Below are 22,013 nucleotides of genomic sequence, written 5' to 3' on the forward strand. Positions count from 1 at the left end.
TTATGACTGTAAGTGCTAATCTGAGTAATCTACAGTACGATGTTCATCATTGAGACTTTTAATCATTCTTATGCAATTGTTTTTATATTTTGTGTATTTTATTCAATGCAGACATGCTCAAATAATTCTACATTAATAATTCAGCAGATGAGCTATATCACACTGCAGAGAAATCATCAAAAAAAGCATTAGATGGTTTCCTGTCACAGACTATCCCTCCATCTCATCATAACACAGGCCTTTGTGTTATGACACAAAGCATAATCTATACATTTTCCTTTTTTAAATCTTAATTTTGGCACCAGTGGATTTTATTCCACATTAATTAGACAGAAAAAAGGGATTAAGAGAGAAGGGGAAGACGTGTAAACGCTGTAAAATCAAGTAAAATTGGAACAAATGCTGTGCAGTTCTGGATGAGAGTTTAGTGAAATTATTGAAGATTCTATCAGTCATATTATTTATTGATATTGTTATTGATACTTTTTTTTTTCCTTTCTGACTTGAGTTTTATTAGTTTTCCATAAAGAAAATTACACTGCAGTTCTACACTTAACAAGGCATAAGCTAAACAATGGTTGGTCTTTGTGGACTCTCTGGAAAAAAATGCCCAAAACAGTTATGAAAGATTGCTATTGATCTGTATTGTTATTGATTTAGACCTTTCAGCCTCCACTAATCTCGCTTTGTGATTTCACGTTTCTGTCCACATTCTGTCTCAGTTGCCGTCACCCCCAGTCGCTTCATTGAAATACTGCTGGCAACTGACTGTAGAATATTTAGCAGATTGTAAATTTCCCAACCACGAAACTCTTCTGTTGTTAATTTGTGGTTTGTTTTCTCCGCAGCTGGATGAGGCAGATTTATTCAAATAATCACAGTTGGTTTGATCTGATGAGTTTATGTAAACAAACTGGCCGTACATGAACGTCTATACTTCTCGCCCTTCTGGGAAGCTTTACATTCCACTTTCCTACTCAGTGCTCACAGTTTAATGTGCTGAAACATGCCCACATGACTGAAAGCGATCACATTACCTGCTGGAATGGACTGTTCATGCTCCTGCTGCAGGTCAGGTAATAATCCAACACGTCTGAATGGCCAGCAAAACAGCAGCACACAAAAGATCAGCGCACAACAGAAAGGAACATTCATCTGGTATTGTTTTTGATTCTGCTATCTGAGGCACATTTAGGGCAGAAGATCATGTACAGGGCAAGGGTTTATTTTTTTATTTTTCCAGAAGCTGCACCATCTATACCTGAGCTGGTGCCGGTGGTGATCTGGGTGGAGTTGAGGACGAACGTGTTTGGTTCAGAGCAGAAGTCGCTGAGGGCCTGCAGCAGGAACCACAGACGGAGAAAGATGGGATGATATGAAAGGAATGATGTCAGCAGATGTTAGTAGAAACATTGGCCAGTTGAAATGTTTAACATATCTAACTGCAGCCCAAACTTTATAGCAAGCATTGGTTCGGTTATGTTGAATCCTCCTGTCTTTTGATCTATTTTCTATTTATTTTATTTTTGATTTAATCTTCATTTCACCAGGAAAATCCCATAGCGATTAAAATCTCTATTCATGTAACAGTGGCTACAGGTTAATTAGTGCTTTCCCTCCTGAACTTATTTTGAGTTGGATGCACTTTAAAGATCCAGTTATTTGCTAAAGTGTTCAGACTGCTCTAACTGTGAAACATTTCTCACATTACAGCCACAAATGGGTTTGCAATTTATTAGCCTATTGTGTGTAACAGCAACTAGGAGTCTGCATTTATTGTATCTTTTATTATTTCGTTTATCATAATAAATTTCTTGTCATGTTAAGAATTTTGATTTATTGCTGTCATGATAAATTCCAACTAATAATGTTTTAAAAAAAAACTGTCTGGATTGTTATTTTTAACCATTTCCTCCACTGTTTGTTCAATCAATAAATTTGAAAACATGACTGAATGCAGTTACTGCGTGAATTGTAATACTAATCAAACTTTTTTTTATGTAACTGGTGTCCTAAAAAAGTGTTTTACACATTTCTCAAGTTTTGCAGCCTTCACAGTGATATAGTTGCCTAAAAAAGTAATAAATAGTTCTCTTTCAACATTCGTTTCGGTATCTCACTATGGGACATGACCCCAGCGCCTGTCCCCCAGAAGCTCTATTTCATTACGCCAGTCTGGAGTGGCTGGTAGAAGTGACGGCGGCTCCAGGAGGAGGGGCTTCCTCGCACTATAAATGCCTGACGTCAAGCAAGCGATCTTCAGTCTAACACCTCTTCTCGCTCCCAGAAGCAAGTCTCAGACGGCTGGTACGGTAACTATTGAGATAGCTAACAACTTGGTCGCCGATATTGTTATCACAATAGCAGCACAGAATATGGCAATAGAACTTCAAGTCCACATCGTCCCTCAGATCATCACAAAAAGTTGGTGAAGTGGAAGGAAAATTAAATGATATTTTACATGAGCTATGGATCTCTGCAGCTCCTCCAGAGTTACCATGGGTGTCTTTGCTGCTTCTCTGATTAATGCACCCTACCTGCCTGTTTAGGTGAATATGATATTTTAATCTGATATTATTTAAGGGTATCAAAACAAAGTGGCTTAAATGCAAATGTACATCATAGTTCCCATGTTTCATCCAATTCACAGTAAAACCCCATTTTGTGTTGGTCTAAATCAAAAAATCCCTATAAAACACACTGAAGTTTATTGTAAGAATGTGATAAAATCTGAAAACGTTCAAGTGCTAGACCACAAAAAAAAAAAAAAAAAAAAAAAAAGTCACAGCTTGAGATCGCCCCACCAGAAGAGGGAGTGAGAGCCCCACACAAGCTGACAGACTGGAACCACTGACCCAACACAGCACAGACTGGGCCGCATCACAGCTGCTCCATTGTTTCCCTGTCAGTAACCAAGGACAGAGTGGCTCTGTGTGGACGCACACGCTTTGGGACATCTCCCACCAGCCCCACATGACACTGGGAAACTGAATAGAAAATATATCCACATATTCGACTCTTTTGACAGATGAAAGCACCTCCCCCCACCCTCCAAGACAATGACCGCACTTTACAACTAAAAACGAACATTCTTTGGCCACAGATGTAAACAGGCTCTTCGTGCTCCATAAATGTCAGCCTGTCTGGAATTTTTAGGGTGAAACAGTACAGCAGGATTTGACCTTTGCTCCCAAAATTGTAAATGTACATTGGTTTTATTACCCAATATGTCAAGCTGCAGCAAAGGCTTTGCGCTTATCCCACTGACAGCAAGCTGATTGTTTCTGCTTCCTGATCCTAAAATGCACTCCCCAGCTCTTCCTGTCCCCTTCTCACTCTTGCTTAAGGCACTTCTCTTCATCTTTTATCTTTACTTCTCCAAGCCAAACGCCCACAAACTTGCGAGTACACTTGCATGCAGGAACAAGCACTCCGGTGGACAAATGCACTTTGTTAACAAGCGTGCACACGCTCATTGAATCTTTAATCTCTGACCCATTTTCCTGCCGTCTTGATTCTCTGCCATGACTGCAGCATTCCCTACGAGGCTGGGCTTTTCACAGTTTAGCACAATGGAGACAGAAATTAAACACAGGCCTGCCATCAGGGGCCAAGGCTCCTTAATCCATCATCTCTCAACTGCTGCCTTTCACTGACAGTCCCTGGTATCGTTCCTGTTTCTGCCCAGTTTTTCTGGATCCATACTCACCACCACCGTAGCCGTTTCCAAACCCAGGGAGCCCCAGCTAAGGAAGAGAGCCAGCCATGCCAGCACGGTCATCCTGTGAGGAGGGAGGGGAAAGCAAACACTGCTCAGCCAGAGGAACACTCAGTACATCAGGCCAGAGCGGTTTCAGTCTGGAGATAAAATACTGAGTTCACTCACAGGATGAGCAGCCAGCGGGCTTGCTTGGCCAGTCCAAGCAGGATGAACAGACACACTATGAGGTCGAGCAGCAGCAGCAACACGTACGACAGCCACCTAAAGAAACACGGAGATTTTCACATCAGTGATCAAACAAGCAGAACCAATTTTCTCCTTATATGCAATGCAGTAAAGAAAATATCAGTTGAGTTAATTACATTCAACCTTTAAGTATTAAAAGTTGTATCACAAGACATGAAGGGTGAAATTAAAATTCATAATCAAGATGAATAAATATGATGGTATTAAATAAAATATATATTTATTTCAAACAACTGGTAAAATGTCATGTATCATGGCAAGCATAAAATGAATATTTTTTACTGTCTTACTTTGGTATCCTGTTTAATTTTTGTTTGATTTTACTTAAGCAAAAAAAATGGATAAATCAAATTTTACCAAAAATGTATTTTGATAAAGCAAACTTGATCATTTTGATAAGTTATCAAAATGATAACTTATCAAAATTATACATTGTTCTCAAAATTATTTATAAAATGTATCAAATGTTTAGAATTTGATCAATTTGTATTTATCAAAACAGAATTAATACATTTTGATTTATCAAATCAAAATTTTATATCAAATAAATCAAATTTGATCAAAAATTTTATTTGTCAAATAAACATATCACTAAAAGTAAACAATCATTTTATTTTTATTGTTTGAAATAAAAATAAATCAAATTAAACAAAAAATAATCAGGATTCCACAGTTTAGTAATTAATCTTCAAGGCCCAAGTTAATTTGGCAGTAATGTGTTAATGTCTCATGTGAAGACAGTCAATAAATGAACTATATATCCATCAATGAGGCTGTTTTGTTTTTGTCACGGTTCAACTTAACTTCAGCCAATCATTATGTTATATTTTTTATATTTAGCCACTAAATATTAAAATAACCCTGCAATTTTAACTATTTATATTTGCTATTTTTAATAATGTGAAATTGTACATTGTCATTTTTGCATAAATTGTATTTATCTGTGTGTTGTTAAAGACGATCACATTTTTTAAAATAATTTTCCACTGAATAAATATTTATCCACAGAAATCTCTTTAAACTATGATAAATAACCTTACCTGTAGTCCTCATTGACTACCAGTGTGTTGGCGGCCCAGCCAGGCGTGAAGGGGTTGGGCAACAAGCTGCTGGTGGGCACCACCGTGGGAACCACAGAGGGCGGGACGGGCGTCAGGGGCGTGATGGAAGCCCCGCTGACGCTGCTGTCGTTTCCCGGCCCCGCCTCTACGCTGGACCGGGCCAGGGAGATGGAGGAGAGGAGGTTTATCACGTTCTCGGACAATCTCCGGCAGTTCCGCGTCGACACCAGGAACGGCTTGCTGCCGGAAAACATCTCCTCCATGGAGCTGAGAGGGCCAGAGACGGAGAGCTGCAGTCCAGTAATGGTGTCTGAAATCTATGAGGGGAGGAGAGGAAGAGCGTGAGGGCAAGCTGAGTGGGATAAAAACCACAAAACAAGCATAGTGATGCTTATAATTGCACATAATTGCTGCATAGAGAAGGAGACAGTTCTAATGCACTTATAACCTAAAACATCGCTAATAGATTAGATAGCAGCTCCCTTTAAGAAGGGGACGTCTGAGTCAGAGCACCAAAAAAGGACTCTGCACATTTCTGTAGCCAGGAGATTTAATCAATTAAGTCCCTAAAGTCCCCAAAAACTTTTCAGTGAGTCAAACTTAATCAAAACTATGAGCCGGGTGTTGATCATGGTGAAAGAAACGTCTCCTTGCTAGACAGGAATGTGATCTCTACAAGCTGATCTCTATTGATTTGCATTTACACTTTTTCTAACAGAGTCAGCACATCAACAGACTCTGTGTCTCATTCAATCTGTCATCTGTCTGAATCCCTCCCCACGGAGATTAATCTACAGTCACAAATGGAAGCTTTTGTTTTTTAAATGTAATTTTTTTTATCTAGATTCCTGTAAATTAGTTTATTTATGATTCAAATTGTAGACACTCAATGTTTATATTTGCAGCACTCACCAGATTACAGACGCCGCTTGTGAAAATGTGTAATTAGCCTTGAAACAATATTAATCTTTTATTGAAGGAGACCACTCTCATGCTAAAAACACAGAGTTTTGACAACTTTATTAACCTTTTTCACAATCCTACTCCCTGTCCATGATGACAACATGAATCTGGGTCCTCATTCAGTCTGGTTTGTCACATTTTCGGTTGTTTTAAACTATTTTGACTGTAAATATAGGTATATTAAGGTGGGAAAGTATTTTCTTGCAAAACAAAAACCCATTTGTCTCACAAGAATTGCGTGATCTATTTGTCTTTCCCATTTTGAGGACTGGCTGGAAGAAGTGGGCCTCTTTATCAACTTATACTTTTAGAGAAAACAGAAAATGATAGATTTCTGGTTAAAAGTTCGGACCAACTTTAAATGATCAAATATACATTAATAAGTGTTTCAGTTCCATTTTTCATAGATTTTTAAGAGTGCCAAAAGGTGAAGGAGTGTCCATTAAAAAAACTACAGATTAGGGATTTCAAAAAAGTGAGATTATGCTGCTGCAATTCCAGAAAAAAATATTTTTAGAAATTTGTGTTCAGTGTTATTTTTCATTCCTGCTCCTGTAGTGCATGTTTTGAAATCAATCAAACATTGATATGTTTTGTGAAAGGACCTTAATTTAGTTAATTCATACTGTATTTTTTCTATTATGGAGCAAATTGCTCAAGGTAGAAATCACAAATAGAGGAAAGATTCACTGCAAAGATCGCACATTCAATAATTAATCACATGATGAAAAGGTCACCTTGCTGTTACTCAGACCATATTTAGATTGCTGCAGCTTTTTAACTTAATGCCACACATAAATATATCTGTACAAATGAAAATCCCAAATAAATTCTGTGTTGCTGTAACTTCTAGACATTCACCTCTGCTGTCACTTAGGCTGCGTTCACACTCCAAACCGAATTGACTCAATTCCGATTATTTATCAAATCGGATTTTTTTTTTTTTTTTTTTGGCGTGGCCACGCTTCCAAATATATGCGACCTGTATGTAATCTTCAATGTGAACTGCAAACGAAACTGAAAGTGTCCCGCATGCGCAGTGGAGGACGCAGTAACGTCACACGCGGAGAGCGTGCTCAGTGTTTGCGGAAGTAAACATGGATGCTAACGGTGGAGCGTAAGCTTGCGGTTTTAAAGGTGTCGTCCGACTGGAGCCAGGAGATTGTCCTTATTGGCGGACAATAAGGATAGCCCTCCTTATTGTCCGCCATGGTTGTCTTTTTTTCTTCCCGCTTGCGCGTATCAGGACGCAGAATAGTGACGTCTGTCGAGTGTCAGTGACGTTCAGCAAGTGGCCTGGGTCGCATTCAAAAAAAAAATCCGACCTGTTTTTCAGACTGTCATACAGACAGGTCATACGACCTAGATCATCGGGGGACGTAGTTTTTAATAGTATTTTTAATTTTCTAAGGAGAACAGGTATTATGGGAAGATTATAGTGACTTTACATCTGATCCATACTCCAGTCTAGAAGGTGGCGGTAATGCACCTAAAAGTTGTTTGCCAACCGCCATAAAAAAAAAACAAGAAGAAGAAGAAGGTCATACGACCTGCCAGACAGGTCGTATTTTGCTTTAATACGACCTGTAGCTACAGGTCGTATTAAAGCAAAAAAAAAAAGAAAAATCGGAATTAGGTCACTTCGGGCTGCGGTGTGAAGGCAGCCGTATTAGCATCATTATCCTGACCTCATGGAGGAGTGACATTTAGCAGTCTGACTCACAAACCGCTGCCAGACCACAGGACAAATCAATAAGTTTGCATCTGATTCTTTTTTCCTCTGTGAGGCTTACCACATGTGAATCTGCCCCTCCCTCCTTCCCACACACACAAACAAACAAACAGACAGACAGACAACATCAAGCAGCGCAGATAAACACTCCGAATGACATTTTCCTGGGGTGGGGGGGGCAAGCAGCACTCACCAGCAGATCGATGGAAGCTAGCGTGTAATTGGCTGTGAGAAGAGACGAGGTCAACTGATACATCCCATCGTGAGCCTCGCTGTTGCCATAGAAACCGATGCCTATGGCAACACTGCAAAGAGGGGAGGGGGTAAAGAAAAGCATGAGAACATTGTTGGAGGGTGACAGGCAGAAAGCAGGACAGAAGAGCAGATAAATGCAATGTTTAATTCAGTGTGTACATTTTAAATGAATGTGACACGGGGGAAGATGTGAAGTGCTTTGGATGAGCGTACCAAGAGTGAAGCAAAAGGGAAAGGAATAAACAGATGACAGCAGCAATAAAACACGAAATCAGGCGCCTAGCTGTTAACGCATGAGCTCCAGGGGAGAGGGGGGAAAAAATATTCAAAATGTTAAACATAGTGTTTACACATTTCTCCGTTATTCAAATATTCAGATTAAGGCACGGGCCAGATGTTCATCAAATCCCCTCGAACCCAGGAGAAATGGTATGACCCAATCCCCCACAAAGTATGTGACCCAGATTAGAAAGCAAGCAGGGGAAATGGAGAAATATGTGTTTTTCATTTCAAGCTGCCAAATGTCAACCAAGCCAGCAAGATCCAAGCAAAGGCCAGCAGCTGAGGGCTCATATTAGGCATATTCAACATTATATTTGCTATTCATGCACAGAGAGCTTTCATGTTGAGCATCAGTGAGGATGAGGCCCTAATATTTCATTGCAGTCCATAAGGGGGAGACACGAACCACTCTATCATACTGCAGTGTGTAAATGAGAACAACATTATGGCAGCTGAAATCAAATTTGCTGCACATTAACCCCCCTGCAATATAGCGGGGTAACAATAATATAACAGTCTGAAAGCATATAAAATTACAGGAAGTGGAACTTAATGAGCATTAAAAGCATTAAAGTGCACTTTGATTTCCTTGCACCACACAGATGGCTGAAGCTTTAGATGTACAGCAGAGCTTCCCTTGAGTGACTCATTCTTCCATTATAGAAGAGGCGCATGTTGGACAGATGTCAAGCAGTATTTCTGAGCACTGTACGGTAACCACAATGTGCAGACTCGATGAAAGCACAATCAGCAGAGAGGCAGGGGGGAACAACTGGTGGGTAAAGGACCAGCGGTTTCTGCGCTGGGACGCTCCGCACACGTAATGCTGTAGCAGGCTGTGGTTGGGAAATAGGAAAATAACATGACTGTGTGGAAAACTGAAACCACATGATGGAAGTGATGATGTGCAACCGGTGATTCACAGTCGGATGTTTGCACTTTTACTGCTCAGTATAATCTCTACCACCTAAATACGGCTTAATGTCATGCTTTTTTTTTTTTTTTTTTTGGATTTCCTCATTTTTTTGCGTGCTGTTTCGCTCTGTCACTCTGATCAAAGAGAATTTAAGAGGAAATTCAGCTTACAATGAGTCTGTCGTGACTCATCGACTAAAAATAAGTTGACACTATTTGAATGAGGCTTAGTGCTAATGCACTTTGAGATACTTCCACACTGACTTCACGTTCCAGACAATGTGGCTGCTTCTAACAGTGCTAATGTTTGCTTATGCAGTTATGCAGCAATGCTGAAGAACAGCCAGGCACTGTGATAACATTAAAAGCAATTTAAAACCACTGAAGGATTGGCTCTGAATTATTGTGACTTCAGTTCCTGTTTCCTTCTGTTGCAACACATCCTCAATTGGTTGTTGTTAGCTTTGGGATTGGCATTAAGAAAGATATGTACTATTAAAAAAGTACCAGCATTATCCCCCTGACAAATTTAATGTGTTTTTGCTTCTTTTGTTGCTCAAGTGATATAATTACACTGCAAAAACACAAAATCTTACCAAGTATTTTTGGTCTAGTTTCTAGTGCAAATACTGTATTTTAGTACACTTGAAATAAGACTAAATTAATTTATAGCTAACTTGTAAGTTTGTTTTAAGTAAGCAGTTCTTCAATGTTGATGAAGAAGATTATTTAACGAGACATTTTTCCCATGTTATAAGCGAAATAATCTGCCACTGGTCAAGCACCTTTTTGTCAATATTAAGGAACTGTTTACTGAAAACAAGCTCCAATATTTTTCTGAAAAGTCACTTATAAGATAGTGTTGTCTTATTTCAAGTGTACTAAGATATTTGCACTTGAAACTCAAAGTTACTTGGTAAGATTTTGGGTTTTTTTCAGTGTAAACAATAGCTGATTCCACATGATGATAACCAGATCTAGCAAAAACCCTATTTTTTAATTATATATGCATTTTAAGACAAAAAGACAACCTGGGTGCTGTTACCTAGCAACCCAAGGGTGAAAAACTGATTACATCTGCTCTTAAATGGGAAATTATCCGATTATAATTATTATGTTTTTTTGAGCAGGTTAGGAGAGGTCTCTAGATTATACTAAACTTGTTCATTAAATATTTTGCCCAAAATCATTCTTACATCACGGAAATCATACAGTATATCTTTGAAAAGCAGAAGTAGAGCCTCCCGCACGACCAACAAGTGGTTTCTGAATAATAAGTCAACAACTCTTTTCCATCAGCCATTGTACAGCACATACACTGGTAAAACCGGCTGACCAGACATGCTGGGCATTTGCTTGGGTTGCTAGGTAACAGCACTGGGCTTTGTTTGGGTTGCTAGGTAACAGGGCAGTGCCTGCCAAATGTGACTTAATTTTCAGGAGTTTTTTGAAACAGCTCCTTTTCCAAACACCAAACAAACATTAAATTATTGTCAAAAAAAGAGCTTGTTTTTTTTTTTTTTTAAGTGTCCAGGAATTTATTTGGAAGGAGCTAAAACCCAATTGGAAGCATATAAACATGCAAAAAGTGAATTTTTCATATAGGTCCTCTTTAAAAAACTCCCACAGATTTCCAAGTTTAATCTTTCTGTTTCTTTGTATTTTCCAAAAATACAGCTGGGTTGCGTATTGTAATTTGTATTCCCTCATTTAATAATGTAAAATGTGTCACTTTGTTAAAAAAAAAAAAACAACCACTATAAATGTGTGACTTTTTCTCGCAATAGTTTTTGTAAATCTCTGTGGTGCTGATGAAGCCCAGCACCCGCCTCTCACCAGCACAGCGTAACAGCCGCCACCGCCACCCAGGTGACGCAGCAGATGCCCCTCCCCTTCTTCCCGCTGTAACCGTGACCCGTGCTGCCGTCTTCATCATCGTCCTCCTCCTCTGAACCCTCGCTCCGGTCCCCGCGGTGACAGCAGCAGTAATGTATAAGGAAGGACAGGACCACCAGGAGGGAGATGACGAGAGCGATGGCCGATAGACTGGACAGAATGAGCAGAGTCTGTGGGTTAAAAAAAGAGGAGAGGAGAGGGAGAGGGTGAGAACAGCAGATGAACTGGGATGCGTTTGGGAAAAAAAAGTCATTTTAATCCAAATAATTATTAATAATTATTATAACGTGCTGGCCGGCTACACTAGCCAGAGACTAACAGCAACAAAACGCACCACAAATCGGAAATCACTTCTGTCTGTAGCCATCAGATTAAACAATACCCAACTGAGTCTTTAAGTCTCTCATTTATAGATTTATTTATAGATTAATATACAGTATTTCCATGTGTATTCTTGTTATTTCATTTATTTTATATTTAGACATATTTGACTAACACACTTATGTATATATTTTTATAAATGTTATATTTCTTATGGTTATTTTTGTATTTGCTAATATTCAACACCTTGGATGGAGTAATTGTTCTATTCTATTCTATTCTATTCTATTCTATTCTATGCTGTTCTATGCTGTTCTGTTCTATTCGAGTCTAGTGTATTCTAGCCTGGTCTATTGTAATAAAGATGATTAATTTGAGAATGTTGAACTCTAGAGCAGATCAGCAGGAGTATACTTCAAACAAATAAAGTAAATACTTTAATAGATTTTAAAAATGCTGCAAACTTGAGGTAATTCTTTGTCTCCTATCCTTTTTTCAGAGGCTTTCAGCTCTAAAACCTTGATTTCTCTCCGCTCTGTGATGGATTTCAACACCACTAAGCCATATCAGACTCTGCTTTTGACCAGGCTCCATGTCACAAAGTCAACATCACTGAAAGGCATTTTGCTCCGACACATTACCGCGGCATTATCCTTCATCCATCTGCCCGTCTGTCACTCCTCCACCTTACTCCCTCTGTCTCACCTCCTGTTCTCAGACTCCCCTCTCCGCCCCAGCCGTTTCCCTCACGTTCTCCTGCTCTCGTTCTCCTCTCCCCCCACTCTGCTGTCTCTTTCCTTCTTTCTATCCACACCACTGAATCTCTATTAATAATCTGTGACCTACTTAAATACATTCGCTGCCACTCTCTCTGGCTCCCCGCTCTAACTCTGTTCGCCTTTCCCTCTCTGCCCAGTTTTCCGCTCATCAACCTCCACGTATTACTCATCACCACTCTCATCCCCTCTCTCTCTCCGTCTCTATTTCTCTGTCTCTAAGCACTTTTGGTCTCTTTTGTCTTTCTGTTCTGCAGAATAATTTCTGCTCTTCCTTCCCCAGCCCACCTCCTTTATTTGTACAATGGAAGCTGAAACAAAAGGATTGAAATTTTGCTTTTTTACTGCAGAAATACTTCTATCATCCAAACAAAAGCAACTATGGAAACATGCAGCCTCAAATCGCTTTACATAGATCCAATTTGCACAGACACGCTGCAATATATCAGCAAAGAAGAGTTGGGCAAGAGTTGAGAGGTAATTGCATGGCTCAATGTAATCTTCCCTCCTGTAAGTGGGTCCATTAATAAACAAGGACAAGAGGTTTAAATGCCTTTAAATGTTGCTGTGATGGATCTGCAGGTGTTTATGGAGGAATTAAGAGTCTTGCTGGACAAACAGTCCATCATCCCACTAACATGTACCAAACTGTACCTGCATACACAGAAACAGTGGGTTTACAAGGTGGTTGTGGTGAGAGCTCGTTACCTGCTGGTACTCCCAGCTGTCGGGGGCGAAGATGTTGTCCCTCATCTGCATGCTGAGGTCCAGCCGGGGCAGGGCATGACACATCCTCACCCATATTGAAGGAGAATAGCTGGGCACTGTGATCATGGCGGCCATTTTCCACTGCCAGCGGTCCCCTCCGCCACCCTGCAGGAGGGAAGACACAGAGGTCAGTTGGACCTGGATGTGAGGTAAGAACTAAAAAGAAGGGGAAAAGGGAGTTGCAGGCGGGATGGTTTTCCTAAGTGCATCTTGGATGCGACGCTGCAGAGCCAATGAGGTCTTAGCATCTCAAACTCGTTCTGATAGGTGATCAACTGGACTGAAAGGTTTTGGGAGGTTTTCACATCTGATAGTCTGGTAGAATCTGTTCAATTCGGGACCAAAATTGCAATATTTGTTACATTTTCAGATACTGTGATTTGATTTCACCCCGCACCTTGTCAAACAAATCAAAACCTTTGAAAAACCTGTTTACCTCCTCGCCTGTGGTGGAGCTGCCTCAAGAACCACAGTAGAAAACAACACAAAAACCTCTGAAGAAGACAAGCGTGCAACTTCCTTCTTCATGAAATGTAAACTACAATGTAGTTGCATTAGATTTCAGCAGTTGTAGGATTTTACTTTTGTCTTTGGTAAAAGGCTTTAAGCCATTTTTCCCTGTAGAGTTAGACTCTCACATTTTCTTTGGTTGTATTTACCCAGAATGCCATGCACTTTAGTCCACTTCCTGCTTTTGAAGTGACCTCTGGTCCACTTGGCATTCACACTGCATTCAAACTGCACCTGAGTTCACTTCAACCGAAACGAGACAGAGGTTGTAGGCAGACCTGAGTTCAATTGTGTGTTCACACCCACCCAAACAAATTGGACTTTTTAGACAAATGCGCTAGAGTTCGATTAAAGCACACTGAACAGAGCTGGTATAAAAGCTGGTGTATATGTTTCTGTTGCTCCAACACTAGAGGTTCTTCTAACTTCAACGGGTTGTTGTTCTGCAGAGACCTGCAAATTATCCATCAAGTGAAATCTTTGAATGCTACAGCAGCAGAACATGTGTGTTTTGCAGCATATTTAATCTGTATCTGTATTTCCCAAGTTTTTAATTGAGAAAGACTACTTCTTCATTTTAGAGACTTTTTGTCAAATGCTTTCCTAAGTTGAGATGTTTAAAATCGCTGTTTGTGTTGTAATCATGTGAATTTGATATCCAGCGATGATTAAGAACCCTGACAGAAATTATATAATAATATATAATTCATCGTTTCTACCCACTACTGCTCCTTTCAGCTCTATGAATTAAAATTGAAATCATGAACTCCTCCTTTATGGATCATTTAGTCAGACCCTTACTGCAAGTTGAACTGGCGAGATCCCAGGTCACGTTTCAGAGCAGGCAGCTGGAATCACAAAACTTAAAGGGGAGTAACTTACAACTCAATATGCTTGTACTGTGCAAAATTTAGCAGATTCAGTGCTTTAAACACAAGAAAAAAACTAATGTGCATCAACCCCGTGCTTCCTGGAGCTGCTTCTGTCTGTGTTTGTATCATATCCCTACAACATCCTCTTAAAGAAACCTGCTCCTTCTCCCTGCAGTGATTACAGCTTCATGATTACCTTCCAAGGTGGACCAGCCATGGAATATCATTTTGTGGTATTCACCTCCTGTGCATCCATGTCGCAATTTTTTACGTTGACTATGAAGCAAACAGAACGAACACAGATCAGGTAAGAACAATCCGAACAGAGCTGGCACTAGAAACCCCCAATCGGATTAGTTGTCATTGGTTTTTCCACATCTGCCTTGACTTGTTCTGACTCTGATACCAAGAAAATTCAAAGATCCTCATAGAAGTTAGTAGATAGATTTGCTTTGGATAGAGATGTGAGAGGAACCAAATGTTGTTTTTTTTTTAGATTGATTAGCGGTAACTGGACAGTCTGAATCAGAAAATATCCAGTTTTATATTTAAGCTCTACAGCATCGGGCTGACAGAATGGGAGAAGTTGTTGCTGAGCAAAGAGCTACTTCAATGAGATGCTTTAGAATAAAACAAATCTCCATTATCCATTTGAGTTTTCACATTGTGTAAAGAAACGAGCTGCATTTGACATGCATGCTGGTAAGGTTTTGGAAATCTCATTTATAGTAACTAAATAAGATACACAGAGATTGTTTTAGTAATGCTAAGTGAACCCAAAGTGTCTATAGTCAATTTAAGATGCTAAATCATTCTGTATTTCCTTTAAAATATCAGTAAAACCTTGCTTCACAATAACTGCTCTCTCACACACAATGTGTCACCTCTGCTCCTAAACAAATTAGGATCTCATATTTCAGGATAGCTAGAAAATAATATTTGTAATGCTATTTTAATAGCTTTTAAACAGAAATTACAATCAGCTATAATCAATATAAACACAAAATTCAAATTACACCTCCAGTTTAAATCTCCGGTTTTCCAATTTATCCAAATTCAGACTCTTTTTCTTAATTTTGAGATAACTGGTTCATTGTTTATTCACCTCTGTTTCCATTGAAATCCTTGAGACGGTGTAGTTACGATGTCCTTCCTTTTTCCAACAGGAAACAAAATCAGGTTCACTGGTTCATAAAACCAGTGATGTTTATGAATTTAGTGGTGAGATGATAATGAAAAGAATAAATGATACAGAATGATTCTACAATGTTCTGCATACATATCATCCCAAAGCTGGTCAATGGGGGCAAGTAGGGAGGTCGAACCCGGTTAATTAAAACACAGAGATGATAAAGATGGAGGCAACAGGAGAGCATGAAGGAGACTGGTAAAACACCACCGCAAACTGGGATTTCATAAGATGAGAAAACAGGGAGAACCATTTATAACAACAGTACAAATAGAGGGTTACAGAGCTCTGAACTGTACAGCTCAACATCACTAAGCTGTATTCAAAGTAGCAACAAATCATTCAATAAAGAAAACTTTCAGCATGCACAATGTTCTACTTTATTTCTGTTCCTATTGATTCCTCACACAGTGGCGGCTCAGACGAGGCCAGACCTCAATGCAGTGCATGGTAAAAGTTTTGATTCTGCCACTTGTCACAATCAACAACGCCCACAACAGTGTCACCATTCAGATTTGGGTTGGGTTACTGGCCGAGAACAAGTTAACAGATCGCCCACAGGCCAGACAGGGCCCGCTCTAAGCCCATTACAGTAAGCCTGTTCATCTTAATGGGTCCAGCAGCCCAACTGTCACAAATCAAATCACTGCCAGCACTCCATTTCTCGTATTAAATCTGTGCCGAACATGTTGGCTCAAATGACATCACATCCATCCACCCATACCTCAGCGGTGTAAACACACGTGAGCGCTCTGCTGTGTAAACATGATGGATGAATTAATGAGATTATTTCACTTAAAGCTTTGTGAGAGACATTTATTAAACTTTGAGCAGGAAAACATGGAAGAGGTGCAATAATCTCCCATTAATTCATGTTAAAGTGATATTTTCTTTCAATCTTTCAAATTCAGTCATCTCAGTTTGTTTCATCGCAGAAGACAGTTTGGTTTTGTCTAATTGTGCTGCTAGTTCTACGCTTCGTTTTGTATAGATGGCGTTTTAGGGTAATTGTAGATGGACTAAAGGAGTACATTTCCACCAAAAGAAAATTCTGAAATATTTAGAGTAATGTCAGAAACCTTATAGAAAAGAATTGGACATTTTCTGAACTCGTAAAGTCAAAAATTTTTTGACACTTGGAAATTTTCTGAGTTTCAAAAATTGAATTTGTATTATTTTTGGAGCTCAGAAAACTCCAAACCTTTTCTAGAAAATTTTAGATTAATCTTAAAATTTCAGCTTTTTTTTGTGCAAATGTTATATTTTTGTAGCTAGAAATTTTCAAGTTTTTTCTAGAAATTATAAATCTCAAAACATGAGCTTTTTTGTGGACATTTACTCCTCCTTTTTTATAGGCTCTGGACTTTGTTAAAATTTTATTTTATTTTTTCCAATAGCTAACATTTGTTCATATGCAATGTGAGGAAGCTGAATGAAATTCCCTGCACTGCGCAAAACCACTCAGCTGTTAATTCAACATTTGGAAGCAGCCTTTGCTTTCCAATAAACTTTATTATTAACAAGTGACAATAAAATAGTGGAGGAGTGACCAACTTGGACTAAACAAAGCTGCTATTGCTAAAACTACAGGCAGAGCACAATTCTAAAAAACGGCGCAGAAAAACTACGTCATCGCTCACAACTCCTCCTTCTGTTCCCCGAATGTCCCGGTTAAAATTTTACCGGAGAAATTCCCTTTAATGGGAGGAAACCCAGACGGAGCAGTGAAGTGAGATCATAATCCAGCGTATTGCGTAGGAGAGCAACAACCAGACTACCCACGCAGGAAAGTTTACTGGACCTCTTTTATCAGAAGTGTTGACACTTCACCGACCAGACGGCGCTGAAGACGCTACTGTTTTGTGACTGTGTTCCCGTTAGACTCATGGATTTGGAAAATCCTAAACCCTACTATGCATTCAGATACGTCTAAAAGCAAGGACGGAGCGGCGCTGGTCTCCTTATGGCTGTATCTGTTCTGTTCAGTTGCTTGTTAAAACAAATTCACATAGCAGCAACTTGGATGATTTATTTATAGCTATTTAGATGCGTTGAAGGTTTGCAGAGGTTGGTGTTAAATAAAAATGATACCCAGTGTGGATATCATTTGGATGTTAGATGAAAATGCAGCTGAAATAACCGCGTTAATCCTCTGTGTGCACAGCAGCAGATCGGCTACAGCAGCAGGAGACCACAATGGGAGGAACTCAAAGTATGGCTCCGTCCTGCCTTGTTTGACTGGTTCAGGCTGCTGGCAGTGTGGGAGGTTTTCTTCCCTCAGTACCAAGTGAGCATCACTTAAATGCCTCAGCCTCCCTGAGTATTTTGTCCATCTCTTTGTGACCACAGAGTACCTCAAGCGGGAAGACACACTTTGTCAAAAACCTCAGATCATCTCAAACTGGTTTCTTGGACTTGACAATAGCCTTCACACAGCAGAGCTGGTTAGAATACCCGAAAGAGCAACACCATTTCAACATATTTTTATGAAACGTCCAAGAAATTACTCAAGTAAGAGTAGAAAAGTATTTCATTAAACGTCAAGGAGCTGAGTAACTGATTAGAACTGATTTTATATATATAACGCCATCGTACACACAAAAATATTAAGCTGTGTCCAAATTTTGGTATTTTAAACGTTAAAATTCATAAATAAATAAAAATCAAATAGATAACGTGATTGAAGGATTATAGATTCAAGCAGCACTTTTTAAATATATATATATATATATTAAACCAGTCCGCAATGCAATATGCCAAAATGGGGGGAAGTACTTCCAGACCCAAATGGCACAGCAGTCTCAACAGATATAAATAACAAAAAATAAACATTGTACACAAACAAGAAGTCCCACTTTAACTTTAGCTAGGCGTGTCTATATCTGATGCATTTTTTGTTTTATCATCATTCAGTGAAGTTACTCACAATGGGTAGAGTGTCCAGAAATCTTACTCAAGTAAGAGTAGAGATACTTCATAATAATATTACTCAAAGTAAAATGTACGGTGCAACTAAAAAGTTACTCAAGTAAATGTAACTAGTTACTGCCCAACTCTGCTTCAACAGATCTGGATCCAGTTGGCCACATTGGACTCATGGATTTGCATTTGTTAAATATGAAGCCACTGAGATGCTGCCATGTCAACATGAACTAAAATATCATGAGGAATGTTTCCGTCACCTTGCTGAATCTAAGCTGCGAATAATTAACGCAGTAGTACCAAGATGTACCTTTTAAAGTGGCCACTGACTGTGATGGAGTTGTGCTAGAGTCCTTTTCTATTGATAAACCTATAGACCAGTTATTGATCTGATCAAACACTCCCTAAAACACACAAACACGTCTGTTCTCACAGTTTCTGACTTTTAAAGGCCTGTATTATTGATCCACTTATCGTACCTTACATTCCATTTTCATGTTTGTCATGGAGCCAGTGTAATCCACTTTAAAATGATTGATTTTTAGACAGAACAAACGAGCATCATTTGAGTAGCTGTCCACAAAGCAGACGCTTCCCAAATCTCTCTCTGCAGCCCAAAACATGCTGAACAACTCCAGCCTTTTGAGAAGAAAAAAAAAATCTGTGGGATTAAGACATAAACCTCTCAGTTTTAAATGTTTTAAATTTAGTCCATTTCTTTGTAAATCCAACATACTGGACTCAAAACTCTTGATGGTAATTTAAGGTAGCTCACCTGTTCAGATTCAAGTTAGCCCCAACCAAATGGCACAAATGTTTGGATTCTTGCAGTAACAGGTGTGGCTGTGAAAAAGCAACTCTAATCCATTTGCTTTGGACATTTTCTGCTTCATGACATATTTGGAAGGTTTTTCACACCCTGTATGAAGCCCAGAATGTGAGCCTTTACCCTTTACTTCTTGTTTTGTCTCAGTGCTGAAAGATTCATTCCAATAAAAACAGTAAATATGATGAATTTGATGAGTTCTGGAGTCTTTTCCTAAATTTCATTCAAGTCTTCATGTCAGTGGTGCGCCTGCTGAATTATCATCTGACCCATTTCTTTCTCTTTTGTTTTTTTGCGTTTGGTTGCTTGCCTTCCTTTAGTGGAAGATTATGGCGACATGTCCCAGTCTTCTTGGATCTAATTGTGAAACTGCATCTCATACACTAAGTAAATATTAAAAATGAGCATCTTTGTATCAATACAAACTTTTAAAGACATTCTAAAGAAGATACAGTCTGAAACCTGCACATGTTTCAGCTAAAATATTTATCCTATCCTTTAACCTCAGCCTTGTTTTTATCGTTTTATGACCTCAATAATGCTGCTAATGTTTGATAACTGTGAAAGTGTGCTGCTCGATCTTATGTGTTCTTATTGCAAACAAGAATTTGTAATAAATATACCAGTGCGTATGCGGTGTGAAGAAGTAATTAAATGTAATAAATGTAAGATGTAATATAAATCTTTCATCTGGGGTGGAGTTTTGTATTTATTTTTAGTAAAAGCTTATTTTTATAACAAAAATTCACAAAGAAAAATGAACGACTGAATGCAAAAATGAAAGAAATATTTCTTCACCTATTGAGGAAAAATGCAATGTTGTGCATTTTAATGTAAGAACAAGAAGATGCAACATAAAGTAGATCCTTAAATTAAGAACTTCAGGAAGTTCATAAAACATTTCTTTAGCCTCCATCTTATTTTGCACATTAACATGACTGAAGAGTTGAAGATTTATGACACTTCATGTGAAAGTCAAGGTTGAGACTCTCCTCCAAACCTTAAAAAATGGAGGATATTTAACACGTTGTGGAGCAGGGGGTTTACTCAACAGCTGTCACAGATAGAAAACCTCAAAGAGACATGATATCTCTCGCCAGCTTCTTCTTATAATGCCTGTTACTGTTGCATAACTGAAGACAAATAAATGAAGCGAGTCAAAGGGGACAACAATGGGAAACACCAGCAGAGAGATGGAATAAACCCATTGGCTCCAGAGGAGCTTGAAGGAATTAAAAAAAAGAATACAATCTGTTGTCTTGCTTGTGCTTGAAGCTCACACACAACTCTTTGCATACTGAGACTCCATGATGTAAAGAAAAAGGGCCATTTTGTGAGGCAGCTAATGGGGACGGGGCTGAAGCTTTGCCTGTCAACTGAACTTAGGATCATCTTTAGCGCATGAAAAATCATTGGCACCTTTTTTTCCCCCACCTCCTTCACCGAGACCGATGCTCTGAAACAGACGATATCAATAACATGCATCTGCAGTCAAAGTGATGCATGTTTCATTTTGCCTCATGAAATCAGTTTCGATTACATCCCCAGCAGCTTTTCTTACAGCTTCATTTATGAGACATCATGTAAAAGCTTTAAATCCAAAAAGTGAAACCCTTAAAAAACCGGAGCAGTAGAGGAAGTGTCCAGCAGGATGTGAAGTTGAAAGGGAGAGGGCACAAAATGTGTCCTCCCTATTTGACCAAAATCAAATGACTTTCAGCAAGCCTGAATTTGTAGAAAGAAAAAAAAAAACTGGATGCAATCTAACCATGTCCAATGTTATCAGGGTAACTGGATCTTCTGTAAATGTCAATTAGTGGTTGCTTCTATAAGATTTATGAACCGCCCACAACTAAAAAGGATAATGGTCCCACAAAGACTATTAGCACAAAAAAACCCCAAGTGCAACAAAACTGCATTGTTTTTTCTGTGTGAGATGCATATCTACATCGTCTAATGTTTCATTCCAGTGATTATTAATCCCCACAGCAACAGCAGCAATTAAGACACGGCGACAAGCGAGGGATCAGTTTCTTACCTCAGTCGGCTGCTGGGAGATTTCTATCTCCTTCTGTCTTCTCTCTCTTTGCCGGTGTCCGTGAAATATTTACCCACTCAGAGAGCTATAGTGTCTGTCGTCAACGCTGGACGCGCTTGAAAATTGATCATCCTCAAAGAAACGGCTCAGAGACATGCCAACGTGAGACGGGGTGAGAAACGAAGGCGGTAACTGTAACAGCTGCTGAAATATTAAATGGTCAATAACTGTGTGGTTGTCTGGTGACAGTGGAGAGGTGCTTGTGTTGATGGATGGGCGAGGAGTTCTCGGCGAGCAGGGGTTAGCGAACGAGAGAAAGAGAGAGAGAGGGAGGGATTAGGATTGAGGAGACACCCCTGAGGGATTCTTTATCGTTGCATTGTAGCCCTTCGTTGCTGAACGCCCAAGCGAGTTCAAAACGCTGCACTGACACGATGTTGCTCCAAGATAATTAATCTGTTAACGCGGATTAGTGGGGTCTAACCCCTCACTCGCTCCCTTCTACCGCCAACCCCCACTGAACATCTAAAAGCTCGCCCATCCAACCAACCAATCTCTGCCCAGACCACCAGAGTGAATCCAGCCCAGGTTACCAAGGCAAACTGTAAAAATGTACTGACTGGAAAATTATGGTGGAAGCTTTAGCACACCACTCATTCCTTATGTGAAAAATTGTGCACATATGAAAACTGAAGGGGTAAAAAAAGCAGAGGAAGAATC

At 39.3% G+C, this 22,013-nt stretch overlaps 1 protein-coding gene across 2 annotated transcripts in view; it reads right to left on the bottom strand.

The window, feature by feature from the left end:
• Positions 1-21,798, bottom strand: part of ttyh1 (tweety family member 1) — a 29,772-nt gene extending 7,974 nt beyond the window's left edge. The window contains exons 1-9 of one of the 2 annotated variants that reach the window (XM_032558655.1): positions 21,294-21,798; positions 12,877-13,041; positions 11,012-11,241; positions 7,917-8,028; positions 5,008-5,345; positions 3,887-3,982; positions 3,710-3,782; positions 1,262-1,337; positions 1,038-1,093 (exon numbers count right to left, since the gene is read on the bottom strand). In XM_032558655.1, the coding sequence (XP_032414546.1) occupies positions 1,038-1,093; positions 1,262-1,337; positions 3,710-3,782; positions 3,887-3,982; positions 5,008-5,345; positions 7,917-8,028; positions 11,012-11,241; positions 12,877-13,011 (1,116 nt within the window). In that variant the 5' untranslated portion in view covers positions 13,012-13,041; positions 21,294-21,798. The remainder of the gene's footprint in view (positions 1-1,037; positions 1,094-1,261; positions 1,338-3,709; positions 3,783-3,886; positions 3,983-5,007; positions 5,346-7,916; positions 8,029-11,011; positions 11,242-12,876; positions 13,042-21,293) is intronic. The other variant, XM_032558656.1, reaches the window with a different exon arrangement.
• Between the last annotated feature and the right edge of the window lie 215 nt (positions 21,799-22,013).

The sequence above is a fragment of the Xiphophorus hellerii genome, chromosome 3 (assembly GCF_003331165.1).
Source record: "Xiphophorus hellerii strain 12219 chromosome 3, Xiphophorus_hellerii-4.1, whole genome shotgun sequence".
In the NCBI taxonomy this organism is placed as follows: Eukaryota; Metazoa; Chordata; class Actinopteri; order Cyprinodontiformes; family Poeciliidae; genus Xiphophorus; species Xiphophorus hellerii.